The 18,283-nt window shown below is 36.6% G+C and overlaps 1 protein-coding gene across 1 annotated transcript; it reads left to right on the top strand.

The window, feature by feature from the left end:
• Positions 1-5,654: 5,654 nt before the first annotated feature.
• On the top strand, positions 5,655-6,691 carry LOC149111589 (uncharacterized). Its single transcript, XM_089288830.1, has 2 exons — positions 5,655-5,669; positions 6,129-6,691. Exons 1-2 carry the CDS (start codon positions 5,655-5,657, stop codon positions 6,672-6,674), a joined length of 561 nt encoding a protein of 186 aa, XP_089144956.1. The 3' UTR covers positions 6,675-6,691.
• Positions 6,692-18,283: the final 11,592 nt, after the last annotated feature.

The raw sequence follows: 18,283 nt of genomic DNA, 5'->3' as shown, positions 1-18,283 counted from the left end.
CTTCACTTTAAAGTGAGGAAACACCATCTCAAGATCATGATAAGTCAACTGTTGGTTACTAGGTCTTAGAAGATCACTTCTCTTTACAGCTTACCATATATTTCTTCCAATAACAGTTCTAAGAATTTGGCCATAGACCAACAAAATTAGTTTTATTTCTTGACGATTTTCTTTATTCTCAACACTTAACTACTTAACAGTGTATTGATCTTGTAAGGAGAGGTTAGGTGTCGATCTTTCTTGTTAATTGATAAACAGTTCATCTCATAGTGTTGTTTTTCGGCTCGCAGGTTATTGCAGTTATTCTCGCTGTTTTTCTTCACCACGGAAATGGTCGAGCTATCACATCAACCAGCAACGACAGCATTGAAAGGATTCTTGATTTAGCTGAGGAAGAATTAGGCACGATTTTCAATGAGACAAATGAGAGGACAACTGAAGGAGGAGGGAAACCAGCTGATGTCCTTAGATTATCAGAACAAGATTCATCAAGTTATGGAGTGTTCAGCTCAGAAAACATGATCCAACCGAAGGAAGCCAGTCCTGTTTTGAGACAGAAGAGGTCTCATGTAAGCCCTTGTTACACTGGTAACTACCAGACGGTCCAGCTGGCAAGCGGTGGACTCGCAACATTCCCCATTTGTAGGAAAGTTTCGCTTACCGGTTGCACCAGTTCAATATCAAGCAACAAGAACAGCAATAGGTTATGTGTAGCGTCATTGACGACGATTCTCATCCGCGGTGTTGATGGCACAAATCAGTTGGGCGTATTTGCTCAAAGTTGCTCATGCGCCGCGTGAAATAATACGTCACGATTGTAACATAACACTGCGTCAGGGAACACACGGATATTTATATTATTGACCTCCAAACATTATTTAAAACTGTGACAGTTTAAGAGTATTCAACGATATTTATTAGAAAATTATTAGAGACCGTGGAAGCTGGGCTTCTCTGCTATTGTTTTAACAAAAGGAAACACTATTAGTATTGTGCTAGGGTGAATTTAATTTCCCACCAAGATGTTTTGCTTTGACGCCCTGGTAGAATTCACTTTTATCAGTTGATTACTTCAATGAATTTAGAAATAGAATTTAATTATCTCAAAGCAAAGCATTAAGGTAATCCTTCTGAGGTAGTTTTCTAGTCCAGCCATCACTATTTATTCTGGGCTAACCATTTTTTGTACTGAAGGATCAGTATCAGGAAAGACAACTTCCCCTCCGCCGCATCACCCCAAAAACAGCCCGCCGCCTCGAAAATAGATTCTAACAAGAAAATTATATCAATCAAGCAGGTTTGACATTGAAAATTGCTAGAAACCGAGAAATCTTAGCTAGGTTTAACAGTGTTTCTTTTTTTGTATTTATATCAGAACAATTATAAAGTTACATAACAATTAATGTTACATTATTTCTCTTGAGAAGAGTCATTTGTGCAGTATTTTATCCTGATGTAAAATGAACTGCAATGAAGAAGTAGTGGACGGAGAGAGTCTGACTTCAACGCTTAAATTTCAGGTCATCTAGAGTACAATATTGTTTTGAGATTTTGTAAAATGTTTTGAGATTTTGTATTTATTTAATAAATTGTACTCGTGTGATCTAAATGGGAAAACTCGATTTGTGAGACCATTCAGCTAATTCAAACACTACGATTTATTGCTCCGATTGGGACAACATTTAATTAGAAATTGATCGGACAGATAAAAATCGGCCCGACCTTTTTCAGAAAATATATTACAATCGTTGGGCATCCAAGCAATTCAAATAAAGCAAAACGTCGGACGGATAAATTAGTCATAAGGCTAAATAATCAACAACAAATAGAAACAACAGCCTCCATTTCAAGCAAAAATATGCTCGGATATCGGTCTTTGGACATTATCTTTTCCGTGAAGCAAACAGTTTTCCGAGCGGCGATGGTCGAGGGAAACTGTAAACTTCGCTTTCAGAAAACTGTTCGTTTCTCGGAACAGATAATGTCCGAGGAAAGATTTTGGAGCATATTTTTAAAGCCAAATGGAGACTATTGTGTTTATTATCCTTCAAATATTTTTCGCAACACGCGTGGTTTGAAAACTGGGGAATATCACTTGGATATTCTCCAGTTTTAGCTGGGGTATATTCAGTCACGTGACGCGTTTGGATCAATCGCGCGCGACCGAAAATATTAGGAGAAATTTGAAAATTCTTTTAAATTGCACTTGCTCGTGCAGTTGTGAGGGAATTTTCAAACACAACTTGCAGTATAAATAATTCATTTCTCTCCAATTCATACCATTACTAACGTTAACGCACGAAGAGAATGGAAGTGCAGATTTAAAGGACTTGTAGGGAATGAATGAGTTGCCAGTAATCGGATACCCGTGTTTGCGCAAAGAACTCTGGGATCGTCAGGGGGCAAACATTGCAAGTCGCTAGAAGGAAATGTATGGCGAAAAGTTGTTTCGACGCCCAAAAACATGGTTTTGGAGAGAGATCAACGCTTTTTCGCCGTTGTTTTATCGCAAATGGATTTTGGCGATGTTGATACATGGAAAATGTAAGTTTTTGTTTGAATAACCGTGAAATAAGTGACAAAATTTACCGATAAACTCCCTTTTGCTTGCGTGAGGGTTATTGTGAAATACATTGAAGAGAATATTGAAAATTTCAATACACGCCTGATCTCGAGAGGCTACCCGGAGCAAATGGTAGAGAAGACCCTCCGAGAAGTTAAATATAAAGACAGAAAAGAAGCTCTAAAACAGAAATCGAAAATTGCAGAAGGAACTGCTACCCTTAGTGTCGGGCAATTTCACTCAACCGTCAATACCAAACTTTGGAAAGCATAATCACGCACAAACGGCACTTTTAAATACAAATACTCAGAGATATATTCAAGGAGCCACCCTTGATCTGTTATAGATACGGAAAATCACTGAAATACGTGCTTCTAAAAGCAAAACAAAGGCTTTGAGCAACACAGTAGCCACACAGCATGAGTCGCGCGGACTCATTTGTCGTTAAATCAACCCCAGACAGTACAATGATCGCCACCGGGCTTATTTCCAGTATTATTTGTATGACTGAGCTTTCAAAAAAGCTAAAAGTAGCCAGTACACAACTTAAAAGGCTTCACTGGGTTATTTCCTCTCGATTTATACCTAATTAATTTTGTAATATTTTCAGACCATTACGCGATGTAAATTTCACAATAAACCTCACGCAAGCAACGGAGTTTTATCGGTAGATTTTGTCACATATTTCACGATTATTCAAACAAAAACTGACATATTTCACATATCAACATTGCCCAAATCCATTCTCCATAAAAACGACGGCGAAAAAGCGTTAATCTCTCTCAAAAATCGTTTTCTTATATCTCGAAACAACGTTTCGCCATACATTTCTTTCTAGCGACTAGCAATGTTTACCTCCTGACGATCCCATACCTCTTTGCCCAAACACGGGTATCCAATTACTGGCAACTCATTCATTATTAAAAATTTTCAATTCTGTTACTGAAGGAATGTGAATTTACCATGACATTTAAGTTATAATCAAGGAGTATCTGAACCTTAAAAGAACCTAATTAATGAAATGATAACCTTCTTGAACTTTTTATTCCATCTTGTAACCAGCGCGCCTGCTGAGGGATCAGTTTCTGTTGGTTGAAAACGTAAGCAGGGCTTGATAATTATAAAAACGTACGTTAATATAAACGACGACCACCTATCGGGTAGATAAATATAAAACATTGGATAATGCATTTCCAGAGTTTTGATTGGTTTAAAAGCCGTCGAATTTCAGTCAGTGTAGTCAGTTATCTCCTTCCGGTCTTTTCTTTCATAAAAAATTGACGCGATTTTACGAGATTTATTGGGGTTTCTTTTGATAAAACAGTTATTACACTCCTGCTTGGTGAGTATTTGACGATTTAAGTCAACTCATTAGTATCTTAATGCCTGAACTCGTACAATAATTGTTGTAAATATCAAATTGATCAATCAGTAAAAAGCCAGTTTCTGAATGTTTATCCAGGCTTGTTCATTCTAAAATTTAGTAAAGAAAACCATCTGCCAAGATAAGCTACGATAGGAACACCGAAACACGTTCATTGCTTGGTGAAAAGTCAAAACCAAACTAGCATCGATTCGTAATCTTGTTTTAAAAATGTAAAGTACTTTACATTTGTACGAAATTAACATTATATCTAGATTGGTGCTTAGCAGTCTAGATTAAGCCATTTTGAGCCCCAGTCATGCAGTTCTGTATCTCATTATAGACGATCATATGAGCAGTTCGAAACAAATTTAAGACAAAATTCAATCGTTTCAGTGTAGTAATTTAAAAGCCGAATATAAATCAGCGAAAATGACGTCATCACCTAGCCACTTAATACAATCGAGCAAGGAACGCCTAATTAAACGAAAATAGTTTGAGACTCTTTAAGACCTATAGCTCATTATTTCTTGCTAAAATATAAAAACTCAGTCTATAACTATAAGGAAAAGGAAATTTCAAAACAGTTTCTTTCATCTTGCTGTTATTACATATTTACAAGGCGAGATCGTATATCTCATCAGAATATTTAACCTGAGTATCGTATTTTGATATCATGTTAAGACTTAAAGGAGGTTTATTTTTACTTTTAGATGGTTTACAGTTTCGAAAACGACGAGAGACAAAGTAATATTTGTAATGTAACTTTGCTAAAATTTATCCAACTTTTCTCTCCTCTACGTTTCGTACTGGGCTGATGACGCTTTCAATCTATAATTTCTGTATGTTATAATATTTAATGAACTGCTCTGGTTTATGTGCGATTTTAAAACTATAAGGAATAAAACGTTTATATCATTCATAAAGGTACAGGAGTTTGTAATGTTACAGTACGATTGTCAACAACTACGTCATGTAATACCCATCTAAAAATCTAAAAATAACAACTTTACTACCCAAAACTTTCCTCGCTCTACGGACTGGAATCCAGGTCTCTCTTGCCTGTTGCAAAACTAAGAAAATGTCCTGATCAAGAGAATTTAAAGTAATAAAAGACAATATAAATGAAAATTTCAGTCTGGATTCGCAGAATTCTGTGGGCGCCATGTAACAGCAAAACCACAGAAGCAGAACTTATCACACAGACAGTTCAGTTAATTTTAAAACAGGTAAATCCTTTAACGTCAAACTATTTTGGACTTCCGTTCTGTGCTATTCAGCTAAAACTATCTCCAGTGTAACTTGAGCAGTGATACCTGGTACGTATATTCCAAAATGGAGCTATTTGATTGGCCCTTATCTTAAGATTCCTGTTCTCAGTTTACTACCGGAATTAAAGGAAGTAGTTGCTAATAGCACTTCTCAGCTATAACATTACAAACGTTACCAAAATGTTAAGAATCGAATATGTTATCACTGAAACTGTAAAGTAACATACACGAGAATGAAACGGACTCCAAACTAAATTTGTAGTTTTGGACAATCCCCGGTGGTTTCCCTGTCTAATTATTACCTACAGCGCCAAATTAGGAGCGCTGAAAATTGTATTTAAGGGGAGAGTTACTTTGCTAGAAATCAGTTCAAAGTCTTCAAATCTTCTCCGAGAAGACAACATATATACACAAGTAAGCCTTGGAAAAAAGCCTCAATCTCATAAGAAAATAAGTCATGGAGATTTTTAAGGTAAGAATACGTTTTAGTTCATTGTTAATGACTTTACAAAAAGCCTTATCCAAAAGTTCATTTAATTTTGAAAACCAAGGGAACCACGAAATGTTGGACGTATGTTCCAACTTCGTTTACATCGAGAAATTATTTTCTCCATTCTTGCAGCCTATAGAGTTAATCACAACTAAAAATCCAAAACTTCTTCACAAATATCGTTTCTTAGTTACAAGTTAGCTGTTTGGTCTCAGGTCTTAGAGTATTAAATCTGCTCGCATTTTACTATAGATTTCTTCTAATCTAACAGTTCTGAGAATTTGGTGTTAGAGTAACATTATTCATTGACTTGATGATTTTCTTTATTCTCATCACCTGCCTACTTAACAGTGTGTCGATCTTGTAAGGAGAGGTTAGATGTTGATCTTTCTTGATAATTACTAAACAGTTAATCTCACAGTGTTGTTTTTCGGCTGGCAGGTTATTGCAGTTATTCTCGCTGTTTTTCCTCACCTCGGAAATGGACGGGCTATAACATCAACCAGCGACGACAACATTGAAAGAATGCTTGATTTAGCTGACGAAAAATTAAACACGGTCCTGATTGAGCCAAATGAGAATCCAACTGAACGAGAAGAGAATCCAGCTCATGTCCTTAGATTATCAGAACAAGATTCATCAAGCCACGAATCAGTACAGTCTCAGTTCATTGATTATGTCAGCGGTGAATCTGCCAACAAGGGTTCTGGTAACGTGATCTTATCGATGGAAGCCAATCCTGTTTGGAGACACAAGAGGTCTCTTCCTGACGAGCCTGAATGCTACACTGACACCTACAAGACGATACACCTGACGCATGCTAATATCACCATAGCGTACCCTGAGTGTAGGAAGGTTGCGCAATTTACCGCTTGTTCTAGTTCGACAGCAAACAACAACAACAAGAGGAAATGTGTGCCGTCAAATTATGTAGCTTATCCAAAGGACAATGTGTCAATTCCGACAAAATGCTCGTGCGCTCCCTGAAATGCATCCTGATTGTAAATTAACACTGCGTTAGGAAAACAGGGATATTTAAATTATTGACTGGCAAACATTTATTTATTTATAATATTAACAGTTTAAGAGTATCTAAGGATATTTATAAGAACATTATTAGACACAGTAATAGCTGGGCTTCTCTGGTATTGTTTTAACAATAGTAAACACTGTTAATTGTGCTAGGGTGAATGTGGTTTTTGACCAAAATGTTTTCGCTTTGACGCTCTGGTATACTTCATTTTTATCAATTGTTTGCTGCATTGAATTTAGTAATACTCGGAATTTAATCATCTCAAAGCAAAGCTTTTTTCCGATTTGTATTTAATGTTTTTTTTATTTATATTAGAATAATTGTAAAGTTATGTATTACATGCTAATTAATGTTACATTATTTCTCTTTAAAAGATTAATCTGTAAAGTATTTTATACTGATGTGGACTGCAAGGCGTTTGCAGAAAGAATGGACTAAGAAAGTTTGTCTTTTGTGTTTAAATTTCAGTTCATCCGGAGTACAAACTGTTGTGTGAAATAAATTTTGTTAAAATGGACTTATATAGTTAATAAATTATTTTCGTAAAACTTAGGCGTGACCTAAAAGAGAAAACTCAATTTGTGAAACCATAGGCAACGTTGACTAATTGAAACGTGCATTACGACTTTGTCGGTCCGATTTGACCAATATTTGATGAGAAAGTAATTTTACAGATGCCAATTTCATCCACGTAAGTCAATAAAGCAAAAAGGCGGACTGAAAAGTCCGATCTTTTGCTTTCTGCGGGATAATATCATGTCTAAATTCAAACAGTTCTTTACATTGAATTAATAAAGTGTTCTTTAGTTAAACCAATTCTATTTGTGACTTCTTTTCGCTCGAGGAATACTGTGAGCTTCGAGGAACACACACTGTCCAGGCAAGGACAAATATCCCAGCGTATTTTCAGAGGGGGCTACTGTGTTTATCCTTCAAATATTTTTCGCAACACGCAGGATTTGAAAATTGGGGGAAATCACTAGAATATTCAGCTGGGGCATATTCAGTCACGTGACGCGTTTAGACCGATCGCGTGTGAGTGAAAATATTTCATGCCTTATAACAAGCGTTAGTCATATCCGCCAAATATGCGTTGGTAATAGTATGGAAAGTCAAACAATTAAGGATTTAAAGGCTGGTTTTCACACGCGCTTAAGCGTAAACAGTTAGTTCCTGACAAAAGGCGTTATTTACTGCGCGTGCGTGTGGAGACGCGGTGGCCTCATGATGGCCTCGTGGCCAAAAACGTTGTGTTGTGTTCTTGGGCTGGACACTTTACTCTCACGGTGCCTCCCTCAACCCAGGTGTATAAATGAGTACCAGTGAATTTAACGCTGGGGGTAACCTTACAATGGATTTACTTCCCATCCAGCGGTGGAGGGAGTAGAAACACTCCTTGTCGCTTTGTGCTACAGAAATTGAAGATAAGCGCCGGCCTGATGGGCCACTTGGCTTGTATGCACACTTCGCCTTACTGCGTTTGTGTATGTTCTTATGGTTATTTTTATGCACTGGTGAAAACCAGTCGTAATTGCTCGAGAAATCATACAATAATTCAGTTATTATACGACTGAGAGAGTTCAGTCTCAGCTAACCAGACCTAACCGCAATAATGCTATTTTCTCAAGAACATGTCATTTAATGAGGTCCGTAAACTCGCCTTCCGATATTTTTTCTACAAAATGAAGTTAGCAAGATTCAACCAGAGTCAGTTTCGTGGTTGTTTCTTATAAAACGATTGTTCCACTTGCGCTTGTTCAATAGATGTCACTTGATCATCGCAATATTCTTTCTATAGGGCATTGTTAAATGCCAAAAGCTGCATTTTAAAACACAGTTTATAAATGTTTTGCCGGCTTCAGTTTGTTTATTTTTGTCACGAATAAGTTTATTCCTAGATTTATCTTGATACCTATTACAATACGGCGGTTGTTATAATGTGATAGCTACTTAAATTATAAATGTTTATCAATTGACATTTTAGCTCAGTCTTTCACATGCTTATTTCCATCCATTGTTTTAAGTCACAGTCATTTTTTAATTGATAGTTGCGTTCCAAAATTTGTTATCGAGGATCAGAAGCAATTTTGTTTTTGTATAAATTGCCTAGCGTTCTATCAAGAATGCCGTTTTCTTATTGGCTGCACTGCTCACTATCTATTCTGCTATAGATAGCGAGTAGCTGGCTACCTGTGTGCAGTTGCTCCAATATTAGTGACAATTTTGTTGTAGAATGTTAATCCACGAAAATGACTGGTCTTGAATGTCCTGGACTGAGGATCCCCTAAAAAAAATGAAAAACATACTTATAATCTCTTTTAAGAGCTGGACTATCCATGCTATCATTGAAAACATCAGATAATAACTGAAATGAAAATAGAGAAGTGTAATTTAGAATGAGGTCCTTTCATCGAGCTGTCTCGTTCTTAGCTAAATTCGGAATCGTATATCGCATCCGAATATTTGACCTGAGTATTATATTTTGATATTCAAGACTTGCGAAAGTGTGTTTCTGTTTATGGTTGGTTAACAGTTTCGAAAACTGCCACCAAGGACATTTGTGAAATATACTAACTTTTGCAATTTAACATTCAATTTTGTAAATAATTAAAACGTGTGTGTTATTTAGGTTTCCTAGTTGTCATGATAAATTCTTCAACCCATGATTCCAGTATCAAATATGATTTAATGCACCCCTATGATTTCACGGTATGAGGATTAATACTCTCATGTACTAATTATTCCTGGCATCAGAATCTCGCTTGTTCAGGAACGATTCTCAAAATGCTATTAAGTAAATACAATTTTAAGGTAAGTAAGATTTGGAGTGCATTAATAACTATGCAATCCAGTGAAAAAAAGAGAAAAACTATCTCGGCAGAAAAAAGTTAACAAACGTTATTTTTTTCGCCTAAGGGATGCAATAAAACGGCGGAAGAAGAGATTATAGCACAAATAATCAGATGATTCGGTAAAGGTGTAAAGAAGAAGTCAAACTATTTAAGACTTTGGCTGGGTGCCCGATTCAACTTAAAATATCCTCGTTCAGCAGTAGTTCCTTGTATATACCAAAATGGAGCAATTTCATTGGCCCTGGAATATCGTGTATTTTTAGTTTACTACCGGATCCTAAGGGAATCGTTGCTGACAGCACTTCACAGCAAGAACATTACAAACACTGTTGTAATGTAAGGTATCGGTTACTGTATCAGTGAAGCCGTACAGAAACATTCAGGATGAACAGAATAAAACTGGCGGATGAAGTAATGTTTGTTTCCCTTTCTAGTTATTTACTAAAACTCCAAATCAGGACCACTGAAAATCGTATTTAAGGGGATAGTTCTGGATATCACAACAAGTCTTTACATAACAGCAGACAACATATATACAAGTTAGCGAAAAGCCACAAAAGAAATAGGTCATGGAGATTATTAAGGTAAGAAGAAGTCTTGGTTGTTGATGACTGAAATGACTTGGTTGATAATCTGTATTGATTCAGATCAAATACTTTGGACAATATTTTAGAATTTCGTCGACATACGAAATTGTCCTAAATTCTCTTCTTTTTGTTTCTCAGTCAAAAAAGTTATAAAATTAACAGTTGACTTATCATGATCTCAAAATGGTGTCTCTTCATTTTAAAGTGAAGAAACGCCATCTCAAGATCACGATAAGTCAATTGTTGGTTACTAGGTCTTAGAAGATCACTTCTCTTTACAGCTTGCCATAGATTTCTTCCAATGACAGTTCTAAGAATTTGGCCATAGACCAACACAATTAGATTTATTTACTTGACGATTTTCTTTATTCTCAACACTTGACTACTTAACAGTGTATTCATCTTGTAAGGAGAGGTTAGATGTCAATCTTTCTTGTTAATTAATAAACAGTTCATCTCATAGTGTTGGTTTTCGGCTCGCAGGTTATTGCAGTTATTGTCGCTGTTTTTCTTCACCACGGAAATGGTCGAGCTATCACATCAACCACAAACGGCAGCATTGAAAGGATTCTTCATTAAGCGGAGGAAGAATTAGGCACGATTTTCAATGAGACAAATGAGAGGACAACTGAAGGAGAAGGGAAATCAGCTGATGTCCTTAGATTATCAGGACCAGATTCATCAAGCCATGAAATGTTCAGTTCAGAAAACATGATCCAACCGAAGGAAGCCAGTCCTGTTTTGAGACAGAAGAGGTCTTACGTAGGCCCTTGTTACACTGGTAACTACCAGACGGTCCAGCTGGCAAGCGGTGCACTTGCAACATTTCCCATTTGTAGGAAAGTTTCTCTTACCGGTTGTACCAGTTCAATATCAAGCAACAAGAACAGCAAGAGGTTATGTGTGGCGTCATTGACGTCGATTCTCATCCGCGGTGTTGATGGCACAAATCAGTTGGGCGTATTTGCTCAAAGTTGCTCATGCGCCGCGTGAAATAATACGTCACGATTGTAACATAACACTGCGTCAGGGAACACACGGATATTTAAATTATTGACTTGCAAACATTATTTAAAACTGCGACAGTTTAAGAGTATTCAACGATATTTATTAGAAAATTATTAGAGACCGTAGAAGCTGGGCTTCTGTGGTATTGTTTAAGAAAAGTAAACACTGTTAATTGTGCTAGGGTGAATGTGGTTGATGTTTTCGCTTTGACGCTCAGGTACACTTCATTCTCAACAATTGCTTAGTATACCTCAATGAATTTAGAAATATAATTTAATCATGTCAAAGGAAAACATTCCGGTAATCCTTCTGAGGTCGTTCTTTTTTAGTTCAACCCAGTTTTCAATCAACTGAATAACCAGCATCAGGAAAGACAACTTCCCTTCCGCCGCATCTTGGCGAAAACAGCCGGCCGCTTCTAAGATAGATTTAAAACAAGAAAATTATATCAATCAAGTAGGTTTGAAATTGAAAATTGCTAGATACCACGAATCTTAGGTTTAACAGTGTTTCTTTTTTTGCATGACAGGACGTACGGGGGTTCTACTATAAGTACCTTCAATTTGGCAAAACATATTTGCAGAGAAAATAAATCAAAAGAATGCCATTATAAATTCTTACATAGAATTATAGTCACCAATTATGCCGCTTTAGTATCAAACAAGATAGTGATTGTTTATATTGTGGAAATGAAGACTCCATCGAACATACCTTTATCAACTGCCAATTCTCAAAAGTTTTCCAGCGAAGAGTTATTCAATGGTTCAATAACATTAATTATACTAATCAACACCCGTCTGTAAAAGATACTTTCTTTGGCCTTTTTCCCAACTCTTCAATTGCAAACAAAACTCTGTTAAGAAAACTCAATTATACCATGTTGTATATGCGCTATTACATATACACCAGCAAACTCCACAATAGATCAATTACTCTCTCTGATTTTGTCAATAAATTAAACACAAAATATAATGTTGAAAACATAGATTAAAATTCATGTAATAGTTAAATATCATAAAGAAGATGCTCCTTCAAGGGCACCGTTCTAGTCTAATTAGTTTTATTTATTTGGTGTTTTAAGGGTAGATATCTCTTTTCCCTTGTGCAGGTGGTAATGAAAATGATATTGGAACATTTAAATAGAACTGAATTGCAATGTTTGTTGGTCTTGTAAGTAGTTTGTATGTATGTTTGTAAATAATGTTTGTATTTTGAAATAAAGCATATGCCGTAAAAAAAAAAAGTAGGTACCGCAGAGAAATGGTAGGAAATTTTCCTAGCATTCCTTACATACTCTTACCAGGGATCTTCGTCTTGCGGTCAGGGAAGGCGTCATAATCTGTTTCAGTGACATGCCGGTGATATTAAATAAAAAATAAACTAGGAAGGGCCGATGGAATATGAGACAAGCTTTACAATGAAGTCACGATATTAACAGTGCTTTAAAAGTAAATAGTACGTTCGAGTCATTCTCGATGCTTTCAAATGATGGCGGACTCCACCGACGCCAATAATCTGGAACAAAACAAGGTCATTATATATCAGATCACGTCTAAACACACGTGAAGAAAGACTTGGGCAGGAAAAAACGTGAGCGGGCAAAACCGGGGAATGCCGATAAATCAAGTAATCCCGCAATGATGAACGAATTACACAACATGAACCTTCCTCTGCTTCTCCCCCTGAACCAAGTTCAGATCTACGAACTGAACTTAAAGATACCAAAGTACCTACGAATAGATGTTGAGCGCGGCGAGCAGACGTAAATGTCTTGTTTACCCAATGAAAACCATCACAATAAACTCTGAGCTTGCATAGAGATGCTTGTCCTGGCGTAAAGGAGCGTTTGATTAATCAATCTAAAACAGATCTAAAGGAAAACCCAGGGGATTTAACTCAGTAATTCATAAACTACGATTTTTCGCTCCGCTTTGGCCAACATTTGGTTGGAAAACGATTGGGCAGATAACAATCGACCCGATTTTTTTCAGAAAATATATTACAAATTGGGCATCCAAGCAAATCAAATAATGCAAAAAGTCGGACGGATAAATCGTAGTGTGTACATTAGTCTTCTTAAGGCTAAATAATCAACAACAATGAACAATAGCCTCCTTTTGGTGTGAAAATATGTTCGGATATGGTTCCTTGGACATATTCTGTTCCGGGAAGCAAACAGTTTTCCGAGAGCGAAGGTCGAGGGAAACTGTAAACTTCGCTTTCAGAAAATTGCATGTTCGTTTCCCGGAACAGATGATGTCCGACGACATATGTTCGAGCATATTTTCAAAGCCAAGTGGAGGCTATTGTGTTTATTATCCGTCAAATATTTTTCGCAACATGTGCGATTTAAAAATTGGGCAATATCACCTGGATATAACCCAGTTTTAGCTTGGGGCATATTCAGTCACGTGACGTGTTTGGACCAATCACGAGCGACAGGCACTGGCCCGAACACAGTTCGTAGCATAAATCCCCCGTAGCACTCCGCTGATTCATGCCACTGTTAATGCCAACATACTAAGAGAAGGGAAGTGCAGGGACTGGTGGGGATTTTTATGACAAATCCTTCGCTTTTTATAGCTAAATTCTGAATTATGTTGCCGAAGGAATGTGAATTTACCATGAAATCTTAGTTACAACCAGGGATGCCCGAACCTTAAAAGAACATCATGTATTGATAAAATCAAAACCTTCTTTGAACTTTTATTCCATCTTATAACCAGTACGACTGGTGAGGGATCATTTCTGTTGGTTGAAAACTGTAAGTGAGCTCTTTATAAACATAAAAATGTAACTATAACCGAGGACCACCTATCAGGTTGATAAATGTTAAACATTGAATAATGCATTTCCAGAGTTTTGATTGGTTTAAAAGGCGTTGTTTTTCAGTCAGTATGGTCAGTTATCTCCTGTCGGTCTTTTCTTTCGTAAAAAATGGGCACGATTTTACGATATTCATTGGTTGTTGTCTTTTATATATAAAACTGTTATAAGACTCGTGCTTGGTGGGTATATCATGATTTAAGTCAATTCATTAGTATCTAAATGTCTGAACTCGTAGAACAATTGTTGTAAATATCAAATTGGTCTATCAGTAAAAAGCCAAGCTATGACTGTTTTGCCAGGCTCGTTCATTCTAAAATTTAGTGAAGAAAACCAGATGCAAAGATAAGCTAGGATAAGATAGGATAGGCTTAGTGTATTTTCATAACCATTAAATTACAGAGTTAGAAAATAACTTAAAACCAAACTAAGTAGCATCGATTCGTAATCTTATTCTTTCAAAAATGTAAATTGATTTACATTTGTATAAAATTAACATTTAGGCCTCGTCCACATGCATCCGGATATTTTTGAATCCGCAACTTTTTCGTTTCGGACACGGCTTCCCTCCACACGCACCCGGCGGATTCGGCAGCGAATCTGGATATTTTTGAATCCGCTCTCCAGAGTGAAAAAAAATAAATCCGCAACGAATCCGATAACTTGTGGATGGTGAATCCGGATATTTTCGAATCCGATGACGTAGCAAAATCGTGTCCAGTCTCTTACCAAACAGTCTCTTACCAAACAGTAGAGTGAATCCGAATACCATCGGATGCGTGTGGACAGGCGAATCCGATTTGAATACGTTACGTAAGGACGAGAAAATTTTTGAATCCGCAAAGAAAAAGTTGCGGGTTTAAAAATGTCCCGAAACGGTGAACGGGGCGGTCTTAGATTGACGTTTAACAGTTTAGATCAAGCCATTTTCAACTCCAGTGACTTTTAAATCTCAGAGGATTAGATGAACAGTTTGAAACAAATTTAAGACAAAATTCAGTCGTTTAGAAGCCGAATATAAATACGCGAAAATGACGTCATCACCTGGCCACTTAATATAGTCGAGTAACTGAGACGTCTAATTAAACGAGAAGAGTTAATCTCCCTTAAGACCTACATTCCATAATTGTTTCTTGCTAAAATATGAAAACTCAGTTTATAACTATATTTTCGAAACAGTTTCTTCCATCTTTCTATTATTAACTTAGTTACAAGGCAGGATCGTACATCCCATCAGAATATTTGACCTGAGTATCATATTTTGATATCATGTTAAGACTTAAGCGAAGTTTATTTTTGCCTCCGGATAGTTTTAGGGTCAGTTTCGAAAACTGCGATGAAGGATGTTTGAAAGACAAAGTAATATTTGTAATTTAACTTCTAAGTTCTCCAGTGGTCTCATGACACCTTGAATCTATGACTTCTGTATTATTAATGAACTCTTCTGATTTAAAACTGCCAAGACCAAAACGTTTATCTGATCAAGTTATAGGGAGTTTGTAATGTTGCAGTGCGATTATCAGCAACTACGTCATGTAATACCCATGCAAAATTTAAAAATATCAACTTTACAATCCAAAACTTTCCTCGCTCCACGGACTGGAATTCAGGTCTCTCTTGCCTGCTAGTAAACTGATCGAGAGAATTTAAAGAAATAAAAAAAAAAGAATGAAATTTTCAGTCTGGATTCGCAAAATTCTGTGGACGCTATGTGACAGCAAAACCACAGAAGCAGAATTTATCACACAAATAGTTCAGATAATTTTAAAATAGATAAATCTTTAAAGGTCAAACTATTTTGGACTTTCGTTGTGTGCGATTCAGCTAAAAATATCTCCAGTGTAACTTAAGCAGTGTGATACCTCGTACGTATATTCCAAACTGAAGTCATTTTATTGGCTCTTAGCTTAAAAATGTTTCTCACAGTTTACTACCGGAATTAAGGAAGTAGTTGCTAGAAGCACTTCACAGCTATAGCACTACAAACGTTGCCAAAATGTAAAGAATCGAATACGTTATCACTGAAACTGTAAAGTAACATACACGAGGATGAAACGCTCTCCGAAATAAATTTGACAGATGAAGTAATTTTGAATGATCTCCGGTAGTTTTCCTGTCTAGCTATTGGCTACAGCGCCAAATCAGGAGCGCTGAGAATTGTATTTAAGGGGAGGGTTACTTGCTGGGAATCAGATCAAAGTCTTCAACAAATCTTCCCCGAGAAGAACAGACAACATATATAAAAGCAAACGTTGTTAAGAAACTAAGTCATGGAGATTATTAAGGTAAAAATATGTTATACTCGTTTATGACCGCACACTAAAACTGCAAAGTTATCCGACGTCCATTCAATCTAATTTTAAGTTTAAAAGGGCGAGGAAACTGAACACTTTCCAAACTGAACAGTAATGTTGTACGCTAAATTGCCAATTTACTTTCATGGAGAAATTGTTTTTCATTCGCATTCCGGCCTACTGACTCAATCACAACTATTATAAAGAAACTAACAACCAAAACTTCTTCACAAAGATTGTTTTTCGACTTAAGGTTTACTGTTTGGTCCCTGTTATTAAGTGTTAATTGTCGTCACATGTTACCATAGATTTCTCAGCTTCTAATAGGAGTTGTGAGAATTTGGCGTTAGATCTACATTACGTGTTGATCTTTCTTGATAATTAATAAACAGTTAATCTCACAGTACTGTTTTTCGGCTCGCAGGTTATTGCAGTTATTCTCGCTGTTTTATTTCACCATGGAAATGGCCGAGCTATAACATCAACCAGCAATGGCAGCATTGAAAGAATGCTTGATTTAGCTGAGGAAGAATTAAATACGGTCTTGAATGAGACAAATGAGAGGACAACTGAACGAGAAGAGAATCCAGCTGATGTCCTCAGATTATCAGAACCAGATTCAGCAAGCCATGAAGCAGTACAGTCTCAGTTCAGTTCAGATAACATAATCCAACCGAAGGAAGCCAGTCCTCTTTTGAGACAGAAGAGGTCTCATTTAGGCCCTTGTTACACTGGCAAACACCAGACGGTCCAGCTGGCAGGCGGTGGACTCGCAACATTCCCCATTTGTATGAAAGTTTCGCTTACCGGTTGTGGAAGTTCAATTGCAAAGTTCGGCGTGAGAAAATGTGTGGGATCGAATCACGAGACGGTCAGCGTCCGCCTAGCAAACGGGGCCAATCAGATAAGAGTATATCCGAGAAAATGCTCATGCGCTGTGTGAAATGCATCATGATTGTAACTTACACTGCGTCAGGAACACAGGGATATTTGAGCTGCAAACATTATTTATAACGATATATTAGTTTTTAACGATATTTATAACGTATTCTAAAGCTGAGCTTCTCTAACATCTTTTTAACAACGCAAAGACCGCGAGGGTCAACACTGTTACATCAAATCTGCCTGGGTAAATTTCGCTTTTGGCCCAGCAGTTTTTCAAGTAAGACACCCAGGTATACTTTTTGTTTTCGGCAACCGACTTTAATGAATTTATTAAGGATTAAAACGATGCAGAACGAAACTATGTTAAGTAAAATTGACCGCAAAGTAGAGCTTTGCAGAAATTCTCTTAAGAAATAATTTGAGCGGTAGTTTTCATGGCAGCTTTCCAGTCTGCTGTGGGGTCGTTCTACGGTTGAGGTAGCCTTGGCACAACTAAATATTGATTAACTTCAAACCTAACAAAAATATTAAATCAATCAGCAGGTTTAACTTTGAAGGTCGTAAGTTGCGAAAAATCTGAGGTTTAACAGTGTTTATCTTCATTGCTTTTATTATTTACAATAAGACTAGTGATGTTATATTACATATACATTATCTTAATCAAACAGATTTTATACAGCAGTTTATGCTGTTGGCGGGAAAAGATGAGAAGTGCTTGACAGACACAGTCTAGCTTCATGGTTCGCACTTCAGTGTTTAGAGTACGATTGTTATTTATGATAAATAAATATTTAATAATAAAATAATAATGGCTTTGTTTATTAGGTCAACAAGACAAAAGGTTGTTATAACATCCTAGCAAAATATCTTTTTAATTAAATAAGGTCATTAAAGAGAAAGTTTATTTGACTTCCAGTCTACCGTCATCTTGTATGATTTCATTTCAACCAGAAAATTAGCTTTCCCAGTCCTAGTTTGGTTTGTCAAGAGGAGAAATTAATTTGGAATACTTTGTCGCTGCAAGCTGCAGTCCAACATATATAACTTGTTTCGGTTGAAACAATGTTACTAGACCAAACGTATTTCAGCTTAAGAAAACACTGCACTTCTT

This window comes from Orbicella faveolata, unplaced genomic scaffold, assembly GCF_042242905.1.
Source record: "Orbicella faveolata isolate gen_17 unplaced genomic scaffold, um_ofav_v1 contig_2, whole genome shotgun sequence".
Lineage (NCBI taxonomy): Eukaryota > Metazoa > Cnidaria > Anthozoa > Scleractinia > Merulinidae > Orbicella > Orbicella faveolata.
Note: the sequence above shows the minus strand (reverse complement) of the source record. Positions and strands in the feature narration are given on the sequence as shown.